General features: G+C 43.3%; 1 protein-coding gene across 6 annotated transcripts in view; it reads right to left on the bottom strand.

Annotated features, from left to right (window-relative positions):
* Nucleotides 1-1573: 1573 nt before the first annotated feature.
* Nucleotides 1574-14517, bottom strand: part of TRABD2A (TraB domain containing 2A) — a 106286-nt gene continuing 93342 nt past the window's right edge. For 5 of the 6 annotated variants that reach the window (XM_083719265.1, XM_083719266.1, XM_083719267.1 and 2 more), the window contains 3 exons: nt 10076-10166; nt 5950-6216; nt 1574-2780 (listed from right to left, as the gene is read on the bottom strand). In XM_083719265.1, coding sequence (XP_083575391.1) covers nt 2591-2780; nt 5950-6216; nt 10076-10166 — 548 coding nt within the window. In that variant the 3' untranslated portion in view covers nt 1574-2590. The remainder of the gene's footprint in view (nt 2781-5949; nt 6217-10075; nt 10167-14517) is intronic. The other variant, XM_083719268.1, reaches the window with a different exon arrangement.

Below are 14517 nucleotides of genomic sequence, written 5' to 3'. Positions count from 1 at the left end.
AGTTTGCTTTAGGATGAGAACAGAAATCGCGCAGCAGCGGGAGGCCCCATTAGCTAAAGCGGTGCTTCCGGTTAAGAACAGTTTCAGGTTAAGAACGGACCTCCAGAACGAATTAAGTTCTTAACCTGAGGTAACACTGTACTGTATAACAAACCTGTCGGGTTAGACATTCCCATACTGCAAGGAGCGCAGCGGGCAGAAAATGCCTTTCTAAAAACCCCGCCGAAGTATTGCCACGACGCAGCAGACCAGCTGCCGGCATTGCATTTTGCTATAATTTCCTTTGTGCCTTGCCGGGGTTTAGAGGTCTGTCGGATCTAACCGAAAGCAACGTGCTGCTCTTTCCTCCCAAATCCTATCCCCACATCGCTTGGGTGACATCTAGTGTCAAAGCCTAGGGTTGAAAGTGCCTTCGTATTTATTTATTTTTATTTGGCAGGGCTTCGTAACGTGTTTATTGCAGATGCGACGTGCTGTTTGCACGAACTGTCAGGTGAAAATGCAAGCAGCCGCTTTCCAGAACGGAAATATAGCGTGAGAAGAGTCAGGCTGGCACGCTTCACCGACAAATGCATGAAAATTAACAATCAGCAATTTCGACAGACACACAAACAGCATATAAAATATAAACGCACGCTAAAATCCTTCTGAATGCCCAAGCTGCACAGAGAGATGCCATGCTATGCTAGTGCTTATATATCCCGTTTCTTGAAAATGAATAAAATTTAAAATATAATTTAAAAAATGGAACAAACTGTTATGTGAAATAAAATAGAAAACAAAAACAAGGAAGTTCCCAAAACACAGAACTCAACGATAGTATTTATATACTTACAATATCAAAACCTTGCTGACATTTTCTGCTAGGAATATTTTTTTCAAAACAAATCCATATCTTTTTTTATGGGGGGGAGGGTATTCCATCTTTGTCCTCACTCTTATCAAGTAGGTTGATTTAATTTGAAAGTTCTGTAGATTCCTTAAACCAATTATTTCATAAGCCTCTTCATAAATAATTGTAAGACAGAAAAAAATCAATAATGAGAACTAATTATTCCAGAATGACTACAGATCTTGGTTCTATACGCACAAATGAGATTCATTAGAATTCCTCAGGTGCCGCAAAGGCAAATAGAACCAGTCCCAATGCAGCTTGCACTCAGCACCAGGTGTAAACAGCACCAAATGCAAGGCTCAAAATGAAAAAGTGCCATTTGCAAGTCCCGCAGTCAGGAGCACACTTCGTTCTTTGCACTGGGGTGCTCTTTAATTTCAGCACCCAGTTTTCTGTTCGGTTCATATCCATGCTTAAGATACCAGGTGATGAATACCCTGTGTTTTTCTCTGACAGGGACTCAAGGCAGCTTGCAGATAAAACAGGCAAACTCCACTCCCTCCATCTACTGAAAGATGCCTTTCTTGCACACTGGACAAAAGTGGTTCCCCCTCCCTGCTCCATTCAAAACAGTCTGGTTCCAGCAGCAAGCAGCGAGGTGACTGTGTGCATTTCTGATTCCACCCACCCACCCAAGTTCTTATCACTTTGAGAAATAAATATATACTGGAGACGAAACAAGGTGTAATTATTTATTATCACTGTTGTATTAGGATTTCTAAGGCTTTTCCAGTACCCGGTTCATCCACTTGGCTCCTGAACCTGCCTCTGTCCATAGCTGCTTCAAGGCAAAATTAAGGTTAGGCAGATCACGGAGGTAGAAAGCATAATAGGCAAGATGACCAGTAGAGGAACAAGACAAAAGAGGCGCAGCATCCGCATCCCATGTAAAATCTTTTAAGGGATAGTCACCAGCTCCAGGCTAGGATCTAGCAACCCTTTGGAAAGGGCAGGAAAAATAAAACACTTGCTTATTTCAGAAATGGTTCAAATTACGCCGGAGAGAGGAGCAAGCTTTTGAGCTGGCCTACACACCAATATTTAAGAGGCAAAGCTTTTCCTGACATTAAAAAGGTAACTCCTGTGAAAAGCATCACCTCCTAAAGACTGTGTGTGTGTGTTCAGCTATCGTTAAAAACACAGGAATGGGTCCAGTAAAAAGTGACAAGTACCAAGAGTACAGAGGTTGGGGGCAGAAAAGGCAGTGATAACACTGAAACAGATGGTTGTGTGGATCTGCAAAGAGCAGAAAACACTTCATTCCAAACAGTACAATTATGGCCAAATTAATACCTTCAAGTCCAAGTTCATATTGCTTTGAGAAGCTCAAAGCTCGTTATAGCGACCACATAGAAACAACAAACAAATCCCCAAATTGTTTTCAAGTCAGTTTCATACAGCTAAATAACAGCTATGTTACATATACATTCCCCAAAATCATCATGGGATAACATGAAAGAATTCTTCTGCAAGAGAAGGATAAATAATGGCTTTCATCAAAAACATCTTCTCCTGTATTGGGCATGGTCAAACCAGTTAATCATGTTAATGGTCCAGATTCAGGAAAAGGATGAGGCAAAAAATAAAAATAAAAAATCCATATAGATGATCTGCCCTTCAGAAAAGTTGTTCTTTTCTCGTTTTACCCCAGATCCTTTGAAAAAAGATAAAAATATTCAGTTCTACATGGAAGGTTCACGCCAACATCAGTATAATCACTGAGGGCAACACGAAAGTCAATATCATGGTGGAGAAGAACAGAAATAGCCCACTGGAGCAGCTGGTGTCTGTCTGGATGTGACTGGATCGTCCGTGGCCCCGTGGTTGCGGCTCGACGGTAATGTACCCATTAATTATACGAATCCGAGGAGGCGGATCAGTGGTACTACAAGGAAGAAAGAGAAAGAACAACTTGATGTCATTCACACACAATCAGCAGCAAAATAAACACATGCCAAAAGGTGCATTTGCAACATAAGATAGAATTACATGGTACGCATTACAAGAAATACAGTATAGGGATTCTGTCAAATATGGCAGCTTAAAATTGAGTTCTCCCGGCTCCCTTTTGTAATATATAGTAAAGTATACCCCATCTGCTGATGTCACCACCTGTGCATTTACCTGCCCTCACTAGTCCCAGCCAACAATGCAGAGTGGGTGCAGGAAAATTCACAAGCCTTATGGGGGTAGGACCCAGGGTTTCACTATACATTACACAGCAGGGAAAACTTCACATGCACTGTTGCTTATAATAGCAAGCCCAGGTTTCTCATAACTGTAGCTCCATCCCAATATCTAGTATTTCCATACCACTTCACATGCATTATTTAAGTGCCCCTTACAACTAGGCTTGTGACTTGCTCCTTATTTCCAGCACCAATTCCTTATTTAGGATTAAAATGCAGTGCCATCTCCCTCTTGGGTTACTGCAATGAGCTCTACTCCAGACCTATACCTCTTCTTCCAATATAATGAGCACTTTCCCAATAGCATGTTAACAGGATTTTGGAGAATCCTTTTTTAAAAAATGCTTCCTAAAATGGTGCTACTACTAAAGTGCTGCCAGGTCTTATGCTGGTACTGTGTACCTTACCATACCCACTTATTTTTCTTTTGGTCCTTTCTGAGCCACAGCTGTTTCCTCAAGTAGCACATAGTTGGCCAGAGCTAATCTACATCGACTAGCACAACTTTAATGTTTGAAGTTCTCTGTCTCACCAACCTGAAAACCCTTTCCCTGTTTATTTCTTTGTGCACACTTTGAGCCTTCCCCTTGGTGAGAATATAGATACAATAAAGATAGCATATATGGATGAAGGATAGCAAGGAAAGCCAAATCTGAAGAGGCCAGCAAAATTAAAACCAGATGTCCACAAAGCTCAGGTGAGCAGACGGAAAGAGCCATGGGAGCAGCCACTCATACAAAGAAATGTGAGCATCTCCTTCTACAGCATGGGTAGGCAAACTAAGGCCCGGGGGCCGGATCTGGCCCAATCACCTTCTCAGTCCAGCCCATGGACGGTCCGGGAATCAGCGTGTTTTTACATGAGTAGAATGTGTCCTTTTATTTAAAATGCATCTCTCGGTTATTTGTGGGGCCTGCCTGGTGTTTTTACATGAGTAGAATGTGTGCTTTTATTTAAAATGCATCTCTGGGTTATTTGTGGGGCATACAAATTCATTCATTATTCTTTTTCAAAATATAGTCCGGCCCCCTGCAAGGTCTGAGGGACAGTGGACCGGCCCCCTGCTGAAAAAGTTTGCTGACCTGTGTTCTACAGGCTGAAGCGAAAAGCTGACATCAGCTTGAATTACCTCCTGCCTACCCTGTCTTAAAACTCTTAAGATACAAATTGTTGTCAAATTCCAGACAAAAACTGAAGTGAGCACGTGTGCCAAACCAATAAAATAAAAAGCATATTAATTTCAATTATGCCAGACTGCTCGTGCCATCCGGCTGCCATGCTCTGTTTCAGCTTTCAATTGGCCAAATGCATTAAGCCAAAAAAGAAGAAGAAGAGTGGGGTGGGGTGGGGGGAAGGCTTTGGGAATTTGAAAGCAATTAGTACCCCTTTAAAACACTTACCTCTCTGTAACTAAAAGCCCCCACAGGACATTCACACACCAGTGGAAAGGAGCCAGCTGGCAATTTAACAGCAGAACAGTAGTAACAGCAAAGAAAAAAACCATATAAGAGCCCAGGCCAAAAGCAACGCAGTGAGACCAACTTCATAACTGCATGAAATTGGCAGCTCAGCCCTTCTTTGTTCATTGCTCCAGGTTATTAAAGGCCCAGCCCCAAACACAAAAGAGTGGCGGTTTATAATATAAGCTGTCAAGGATCTCTTCCTATATTTTCATAAATTTGTGTAGAGGGTTGACTTTTGCTAGGATGTTAAACAGGGATTGTGGGAGGGGGGCAGATGCCTTGTTCCTTATATTTCTACAGTGACTGATAGCTACTGCTGGTAATAATAGTAATAATCATAACCACAACAATAGAGAGCTTCTGATTATATTCTTATTTACCCCCTGTGAAAGATAACCAGACACTCATTTTCCTGGATTTATTTCTGTTAACATCTACCTGTCACAGGATATTTGTATGTACTGCCCCAAGCTTTTATGATCTTCTGCTTATTATCATATTTTCAATTTCAGTATTAAAGAGCTCCCTTTTGTTTCTTGTAGGTGTGGAAGTGTCCCTTATTTTCACTTCTGCCTCAATAACGTAACTTGCCCGTTTAGGAACTGTGAGGTAGTGGCACGTTTAAGTAGTTCAGGCCTACAACTAGACTTGAACCAGGAACCTATTGGCTCACAGGTCACACACACTGTGTTACACCAGCTATACACAATCATGAAGACGAAGCAGTGCAGAAGACGTAGCCAATTTGATGCCCTCCAGTTGCTGGATGCCAATTTCTGTCAGCCCCAGCCAGCATCGCCAACACTCAGGAAATATGGGAGATGTAGTCCAACAAGACCTGCAGGGCACCAGGTTGGCTACCCCTACAGATTATGACTTAGGTCATAATCAGGTGCGCCAACTCATTGTGGCAGAGGGGTCTTCGGCCCCTCAATATTTGCTGGCAGGGGGCTGGGACCCATCAATGTTGAGGGGGCAGGGGAGGCCAAGTGCTAAATCATATGTGCAACATGCTCGGCCTCCTCCCAACCATCTGCGTCACATGTGTGTGACATCATACATGCGCCATCACATCGTAGGGAAGAGATCAAAAGGGGAGCCCAGAGTGGTGCGGCTTCCTCTCTCACACTCAGCGTTTGAACCACGCCACGCTGGGCTCCCCGCTCGGTCTCCTCCCGATGATGTGAATGCGTTGCACGTCACACGTATGACATCACACATGTGATTCATGCCAGCCCCCAAATCTGGAGCACAAAACAGCGCCTCTGGTCATAATAAAAAGCCTCACCTGGTTAATTCTGCTGCTGTGCAGCAGTTGAAACCACTGCCAGTAGGAGGAAGCTGGCATCCCCAGCCTCAATTGCTCAAAGAGCATCATGCTCCACCTCAACCTGCTCATTACCTTTCCTCGATGCGTACCCAGAGGTCATTGAACTGGCGCAAGCGCTGCTTCTTCTGCTGCTTCTTTCTCTTCTTTTTGTATTTCCTGTCCACTTTGTCTAGCAGGTCAATGCTTTCTGGCAGAAGCAAATGAGGCAGCAGCTCCTCCTCTTCCTCCTCCTCTTTCTGCGGATGTTGCTGGGGAGAGTGGAGCTCCTGAGAGATGATGTAGGAGGCGTATTCCGGGGAAGATGAAGAGAGGGCAGACAGCACCTTCTGATGCTTCCCACTAGAGAGAAAAATAAAATGTTGAAAGGAATTTGAGGGAGGATGGTTGGGTACATGAATGTCTTGCATATATATTGAGAGAGAGAGATAAAAACCTGAATGGCTAGGAGTATTTTTCAGGTTACTGTATATCGTTGCAAACATCTTGCCTCTGAAAATTCCAACAAGACTTCAACAACAGGACAAACTACCTGCTCTTTAAAAAAGAAGCAGCAGCTCAGTCTTAATAGCTTCTTGCTAGTTATAACTTTGTCTAAAAAGGAAAGCTTGACATTTGACAATAAAGCAGGCTGCACAACAAATAAATGTGGTTGTTCCATCCCCACCCACCCCATATAGTCAGGAAAACACTTAAATTCAACCGAAGTGATTGGATTATGCAGCTGCTAAGCATTTCTAAGGACCAGACTGCAACTTTTCACTCAATAGTGCAATGCCCCCAAAGCATTGGGTTCCATATTTGTTGCTGAAGTCTTCCCTACCACATAGGATTCTTCCAAATTAGTATCCATGGAGGTAATAAAAGTGCTCTGGAGAACCATATTTCAAACTGCACTTCATGCAATGCAAGATCAGACTTTTGTCATGCTATTCTCCAACCTATGCAGTTATTCTCATCTATCTCAAATGGTGTGCCAAGAGAACAGTTAGTGTGCTAGAGGAAGTAAGTGTAAACCTAGTGGAGCCTCTTGTGATCCTGGAGAACTATTCACAAAGGAGGTTGCTGAAATCTGGGATCCCCTCCAAACCGGGGCAAAAGTTTGCAATCGTTACAACGTCAGGGTTTGGGATGTTAACTACAAACCATGGTTTGATGTATTAATTACTCAGTATGGGGGGAGCTGCAAAACGTGGACTTTGTGCTGCAAAACCATTGCAAAACTTTGGCACCTATTTGGAGGAGGTCCCAGATTTTGGGGTTCATAGTTAATGAGGCCGTGACAGAACGATCCAGAGTCACAACAGAATTGGCTACCTTCTAAAAGTAAACCCTTTGGGCTCCAATAATGAAATGTCTCTCCAGTTTTAATACAGAAGAAAATCCAACTCATATATCAAAAATGCTGCTCCAATGCTACAAAAAAGGAGATTCCGACTAAACATCAGGAAGAACTTTCAGGCAATAAGAGCTGTTCAGCAGTGGAACAGACTCCCACAAGAGGTGGTAGACTCTCCTTCCTTGAAGGTTTTTAAGAAGAGGTTGGGTGGCCATCTGTCATGGATGCTTTAACTGAGATTCCTGCGTTGCAGGGCGTTGGACTAAATGACCTTTGGGTCACTTCCAACACTAATATTCTATGATTCTATCATATCAATATCTAGACTGCATAGAAAGTAATCTGAGGGTAGCTAATCAGAAATAGGGAGGGGGGATCACACCCAATCCTTTTAAAATGCATACTGGGGCAATGTACAGTGGAAGGAAATACTGACAAAATATAGGGTGGTTCTTTCTCTCGCAAGGCTAAGATGCATTTACAGAAGAGGGGGGAATGTAAAACAAGAATCCTTTAATTCTCAGTCAAATGTACTTACTGAACCTGAACTCAGGAATAGGATTGTAAAATAAGTTTCAGACAGACCGATCAAAGACTGAAAAACTTGGGACGGAATGCAAAAGCCTCCTAGGAGGTCACAGATGGACTTAGGAAAGACCCTGAATTTGTTTTCCCAAAAAAGAAAATGAAGCAGGGAATAGCCCTAGGCTTGGATAAGTAGGAGTGGTGTTAGCTTACAATTCACTGACCACTTAGCTTGTGGTCCTCACCACTGGATCTGATGAGTCAATGATCTGTGACTCACCCCTGAAGAATGTTTGGGGTCCTAGGCAGATAAGGAGGCAGAGGAGAAAGCCCAGGGCCGCTTCAGCCATTAGAGTTTGCAGAAAGAGGTAAGGTAAAGGTAAAGGTACCCCTGCCCGTACGGGCCAGTCTTGACAGACTCTGGGGTTGTGCGCCCATCTCACTTAAGAGGCCAGGGGCCAGCGCTGTCCGTAGACACTTCCGGGTCACGTGGCCAGCGTGACATCGCTGCTCTGGCGAGCCAGAGCCGCACACGGAAACGCCGTTTACCTTCCCGCTGGTAAGCGGTCCCTATTTATCTACTTGCACCCGGAGGTGCTTTCGAACTGCTAGGTTGGCAGGCGCTGGGACCGAGCAGCAGGAGCGCACCCCGCCACAGGGATTCGAACCGCCGACCTTTCGATCGGCAAGTCCTAGGCACTGAGGCTTTAACCCACAGCGCCACCTGCGTCCCGCAGAAAGAGATAGAAGAAGTTAAAAGGAATATTTGCTTTTGTTCTGTGGAAACCTCGGTGAACATGTAATCACTCCGACTCTAAGCTAGTAAAAGCTCCTGTTCACTTTGGGATGGTGCAGATATAATGAAGCGGCTCTTATCTACAATTAATCTTTGAAAGAGAAATCAGTAACATCAAGTGTTTTTATTTATTTAGTTCAAAGTTTTAATTGAAAAAAGTTAAGGGCGCACTGGTTATTTTTATAAGTAACTTTGCCCTGGTGAGTTACAATAATACGGAATGGGGAAAAAATATTAAAAGGCAACCTCTTTTCCTCACAATGAGTAGTAGTTTTCACTTACTGAATTTTAAGTTACCTACATTTCCTCCAATATTTCATTCATTCATGCATGCATGCATTCATTCATGCATTCATTCATTCATTCTGTATTCAACCCTTCCTCCCAAATATCTCAACAAGGCACCTACTTTCTGAGTCTGATCATACATTATTTTTAAAAAAAGATTAAATTTGTTGGAGGGTGGTGATTACTCAGTTAAGCATTTAATCTGACAGATAGCCCTATTATACGGAAGCTCACAATCTGGAAGATACAGACCAATAAAAATCCATATATTATAGGCACCCTACAATACACAATGTAAGAGCAGCACTTCAAATCTTGTGATTGATTATGCAGGGTAGGGCTTACTTGCAACCCCCCCTTATTTTATTCAAATTGGCACCCCTGTACCTTTGTGTCTTGTGACTAGCTCACACATCTGTGATACTGACTTGATGAATGGAACACCAAGTCATGACTTCAGTGTGAGAATGAATCATCACAGATACATCAACTCAGAAAAATATTCCTATCACTTCAGACAGCATATTTTCAAGGAAACAGGTGGAACAATCTGCTACCAGTAACTAAGTACTGTATATGGCAATCAAGTGATTTCAACAGCCCTTTAAGGAAAATGGAAGAAACCAGAGTGCCACGGATGCGTAAATCTGCGTAATTTATTCCGGATATACAATAATGGCATCTGATTATATATTTTAATCGAATTATTGATTTAAAGGTAAAGGTACCCATGGCCATTAGGTCCAGTCATGACCGACTCTGGGGTTGAGGGGCTCATCTTGCTTTATTGGCCGAGGGAGCCGGCGTACAGCTTCCAGGTCATGTGGCCAGCATGACTAAGCTGCTTCTGGCGAACCAGAGCAGCACACGGAAACGGCGTTTAACTTCCCGCCAGAGCGGTACCTATTTATCTACTTGCACTTTGACGTGCTTTCGAACTGCTGGGTTGGCAGGAGCAGGGACCAAGCAACGGGAGCTCACCCCATGGTGGGGATTCGAACCGCCAACCTTCTGATCGGCAAGTCCTAGGCTCTGTGGTTTAACCCACAGCGCCACCCGCGTCCCTATGATTGATTTAGTCTCTAAATTTATGTTTTGTCTTTGTTTCATCATAGTGCTCAAGGCAGTGTCCTTAACCTAAGTGCTGACCAGATTCCAACCTGCTTATCTTCATTAATATGGTTGCATCATGTGCCCTGCAACCAGGATATAATTAATCCCACAAAGATAAAGACTGAAGACGTGTTTGTTACCTGTTGGTGGCATGTCCAGCAGGGGTATGGTCAACTTCATATCCTTTTCTCTTCAAAACATCTATCACTGTATTGTTGCCCATGAAATGACCTATAGCCAAGGAAGAGGAGTATTAAGCTCTGCTGCCAAATAACAAAATTACATACAGTTCAGATTAGTACCAATGCAGAATCTAGATGAACACCTGTCTTATTGACTTTAGGAGTACACAGTACAGTAGATCAAACCAAACTGCACAGGAAAATGGAATCACAAGTTATTCAAGTTACAGATAAATTATTGAGGTTGCAAAATTGCATTAGTCATCTATCTTAAAAGAGAATAAAAAGAAAGCATCTTTGGCATACTTCTTGATTATATTTGTTGGGGTGGGGCCCACAAATTCATCAGTATGGAGTTACCTCTTTGTCTTTAAATTGCCACAGGATTATTTGATAGCATAGTTAAGTCTGTTATTGTATGCACACTTACACGGAATAAAATCTCATGCAGTGCAGCGGGACTTGCTTCTGAGTAAGGATACACAGGACCATGCTGCATTAAACACCTTTTAAGCTAAATAGCATTGTGCCTTAGAGAAGGAAGTCATTAAAAAGAGGGGGTCTTTCCCCCAATAAGAAGGAGTAACTGATCGGGCCTCAAGATCAAAGAGAAACATTCTCAACAATTGTGGGAAAATGTAGGACTAAAAGTACAAAGTGGAAAATGAAGCAGGCACAAAAAAACACACGTGTGCAAAGCATTCCCGCCCCTCTCCCTGACCCAGGGGTTCTTAAAATGCATATAATGAGATTTTTCATTATTTCCCCACTCAACAATGTGCCAGTACTTGACAAACTATACACCCGAAGGATTATACCCTCTTGCAGTAACCCATCTCTCTCCGCCCCCAGAATAAGACAATAAAATTAAACTGGGGCAAGGACCTTCTCTTTGTATGGCTGGAGTGTTCACCTCCTTTTTTCCCCAAGTCTAGCAAATGAGAGATGCATTAATACTTTGCTTCTGTTCCCAAAGCACAGGCAACAGCCCCAGTCCTCCAGCAGTCACAGAACAATTTCTATGTTGAATTTTAAAAATTAAGAAATCCATCCTCACACTATTTTTTGAATTATTTAAAGAAAAAGAAGGCGGCACAAACAAGTATGAGTGAGGGGGGATTCACCCTCCCAAAGTGTAAGATCAAACAGTCCTTCTTGATGGGGGGCTCTGCCCACAGAGGCATGATAGGGAGTGTAGGCCTCTTTCACCTGTTTTCTATTTTGGCCTAACACACTTGAATGCCCCCAAAGAGAAAAGCCCTGAGCTCTTGTCCCATCAGTAAGCCCCCCTCCTCCTCTTTTTGTACTCGGCTCTCCATTATCCCCATGTAGGTGAAGTGATGGATTTGAGAGGTCAATTTACTCTGGCAGCGGGTAGGCAGCCATGAATCTCTATTCTTCTGTTCAAACTCCAAAAAAAAAAGGGGGGGGGGAGAAGCTTCTTGCGTGTATGAGCTCTGCCAGACACTGTACCAGAGAGTAAGTAAGACACAAACTTCTAATCCAGACAGAAATGGAGTGAGATTGGTCATCTCTGTTCAAATAAACACTATGGTTTCATGGTTCTCTTTTACACACACACACACACACACACACACAGAGAGAGAGAGAGAGAGAGAGAGAGAGAAGGGGGGGTGTCTGATTTGCGCTTTCAAGACTTGACAGTGGATCGATTTCCAAAGTCCAAAGGTGGTGGTGGTGGGGAGTTTGCAGACAAAATTTCTGCTTCACGCTAAAAAGTTGGTGTTTTAAAAGAAGCCAGCATATTGGTGTATTTTGGGCCATTTCACAGCTTATATTTTAAAAATCATGGTTCTCCAAACATTTGCTACCCGGAGCTGTTTCTCTTTAGGATTTGAACTGGAAGCATATGACTTCTGCACCCTAGAATAGTTTTATATGTAGATATCCTTAACTACCCAAAAACAACCGGAGAGGCATCTTCACTTCAACTGTGGGATAACTCACTTTAGTATTTGTTTTCCATGGTAATGCCTTTTGCTTTTCCCTAAGCCACTCAAGAGCTTAGGAATGTGGACTGTGCTCCCTGAACAATGATGATACTTCCAGGATTCTCAATGCCCTTGTCAGCTGTAGCTTGGATTCCATCCACACTCCCATCCTTGGGATGATGTCACTATTTGAACGCAGCAGATGGAGGGAATCAGTGCTGTAGGGGACTTTCTACTCTAGGGGGCAAGCAGGGAGGGGAAGGAATCCACCCAACATGCCAGCTTCTTTTTAATACACACTTTCAGCCCTGCTAGTGGCACACTATTGATTATTACATTCTGGGTCAAGTTAGACAGGATGTATAGGCAGGCAAGTTATCAGCTGCACAATTACCAAGCAAAAACAAACAACCAGGAGGTGTTATGAGATCAATCAGGACTATGTCAGTTAGATGCCGTTCCCTTCAGAGCCTTGATCCACTACAGCAGCTATTAGTCACAAACAAAACAAATCACACAACTGCCAGTTGCAAGAATCTATACTTGGTCATTACAAATCCACTTTTCTTCAAAAGAAGACCACGCACCTAGATTTCTCAATGACTAGATCCAGACCTATTTAGCTCCAAGGAGGTTTGGAATTTTGGCTGACGTGTCCCCAAGGCAAAATTGTAAATTATCATAGAATTGTGGAGTTGGAAAGGACCCTGAGGATCTAGTGTCTAGTCCACGGGTAGGCAAACTAGGGGCCGAATCCGGCCCAATCGCCTTCTAAATCTGGCCTGCGGATGGTCCGGGAATCAGTGTGTTTTTACATGAGTAGAATGTGTGCTTTTATTTAAAATGCATCTCTTGGTTATTTGTGGGGCATAGGAATTCGTTCATTATTATTTTTTCAAAATATAGTCCGGCCCCCCACAAGGTCTGAGGGACAGTAGACCGGCTCCCTGCTGAAAAAGTTTGCTGACCCCTTATCTAGTCCCAGCCCATGCAATGCAAGAATATGCAGCTGTCGCATATGGGGACTGAACCTTAGAGCTGCATAAAAAAAAAAAAATCATCCTCATTAGGATAACTGTGAATGTCTGCAGGCTCCCTGTTAAGCACGCATTTGGCGACAAGTCTTTGTTTGCCTCTGCTTAGCGGCAGAAATAACTCTTTAAAGTCAATACCAAAGAATTGGTTTTCCTACTATGCTGATTTATTATCACTGTCACAAAGAGGTAGCATAATGAAGGGTAGCAAATAGTATTACCCATGTTAAACAACAGCAGCATCACAGGAGACTTTTTAATAAACAATCCAATAACTGAATGATCGGGAGGTATGTGCTAGATGAGTGACTGGTGTCCCCATGAGAGGATGGATTATGTTCTCTAGCCTCATTACTCATGGCTGAATTTAACAATGTAATGCTGTCCTATAGGTGTAAAAATACATTTGCTGCATCCCTCGGGGTCCCCTGAAACTCCACGGTCCCATGATCAGCTTTTAAGCAAAGTATTATTAGTACAAACAATGTAATCTGCTCATTTGATAGCAAGTTATCTAGTAGCTGGTACAGCGCAATGATTAAAGAAACTGAACTCTAAATCAGGAAATCACACTTGCACCATAAACCTAGGAGGTCACCTTAAATAAGCCAATCCCTGTCAGTCCCCACCCCTACTTCTGCAATGCTTGGATAAGACTGACTTAATTTATGAGGCTGTTGTAACCTTTACAAGTTTGAACACTAAAACATTCTATAAATGCTAATCATTTGAGTGATGATTTAGTTCTACTACCTCTAGGAGAAAATTTCCACAGAATTTCCTGACCCCACTATCGTCTGAGGTGCATTTCCATTGCTGTACCTAGTAAGCAAACTGCGTGGACATTGAGCATGTGCTACCACACAAACGGGACGCGGGTGGCGCTGTGGTCTAAACCACTGTGCCTCTTGGGCTTGCCGATCAGAAGGTTGGCAGTTCGAATCCCCGTGACAGGGTGAGCTCCTGTTGCTCGGTCCCAGCTCCTGCCAACCTAGCAGTTTGAAAGCATGTCAAAGCGCAAGTACAGTAGATAAATAGGTACCGCTCTGGCGGGAAGGTAAACGGTGTTTCCGTGCGCTGCTCTGGTTCACCAGAAGCGGCTTAGTTCATGCTGGCTACATGACCCGGAAGCTGTATGCCGGCTCCCTCGGCCAGAAAAGCGAGATGAGTGCCGCAACCCCAGAGTCGGCCACGACTGGACCTAATGGTCAGGGGTCCCTTTACCTTTACCTTGACCACACAAACATACACACAAAATAGCAAACCCAACCCTGTGTGCCATTCCTTTTGCAGCCAACAGATCACCATCCTCATAAACAAGGGGGGACCCAAAAGTTATCAGCAGTACTAGAAATATTTAGGCAGGAGTATTAAAGGGGATTTAAAATTGAGAACTGAGCATGCTCAGTGTTTG

Source organism: Podarcis gaigeae (assembly GCF_964106915.1).
Source record: "Podarcis gaigeae genome assembly, chromosome: 17".
Classification (NCBI taxonomy): domain Eukaryota; kingdom Metazoa; phylum Chordata; class Lepidosauria; order Squamata; family Lacertidae; genus Podarcis; species Podarcis gaigeae.
This window is presented reverse-complemented; position numbering and strand designations above follow the sequence as displayed.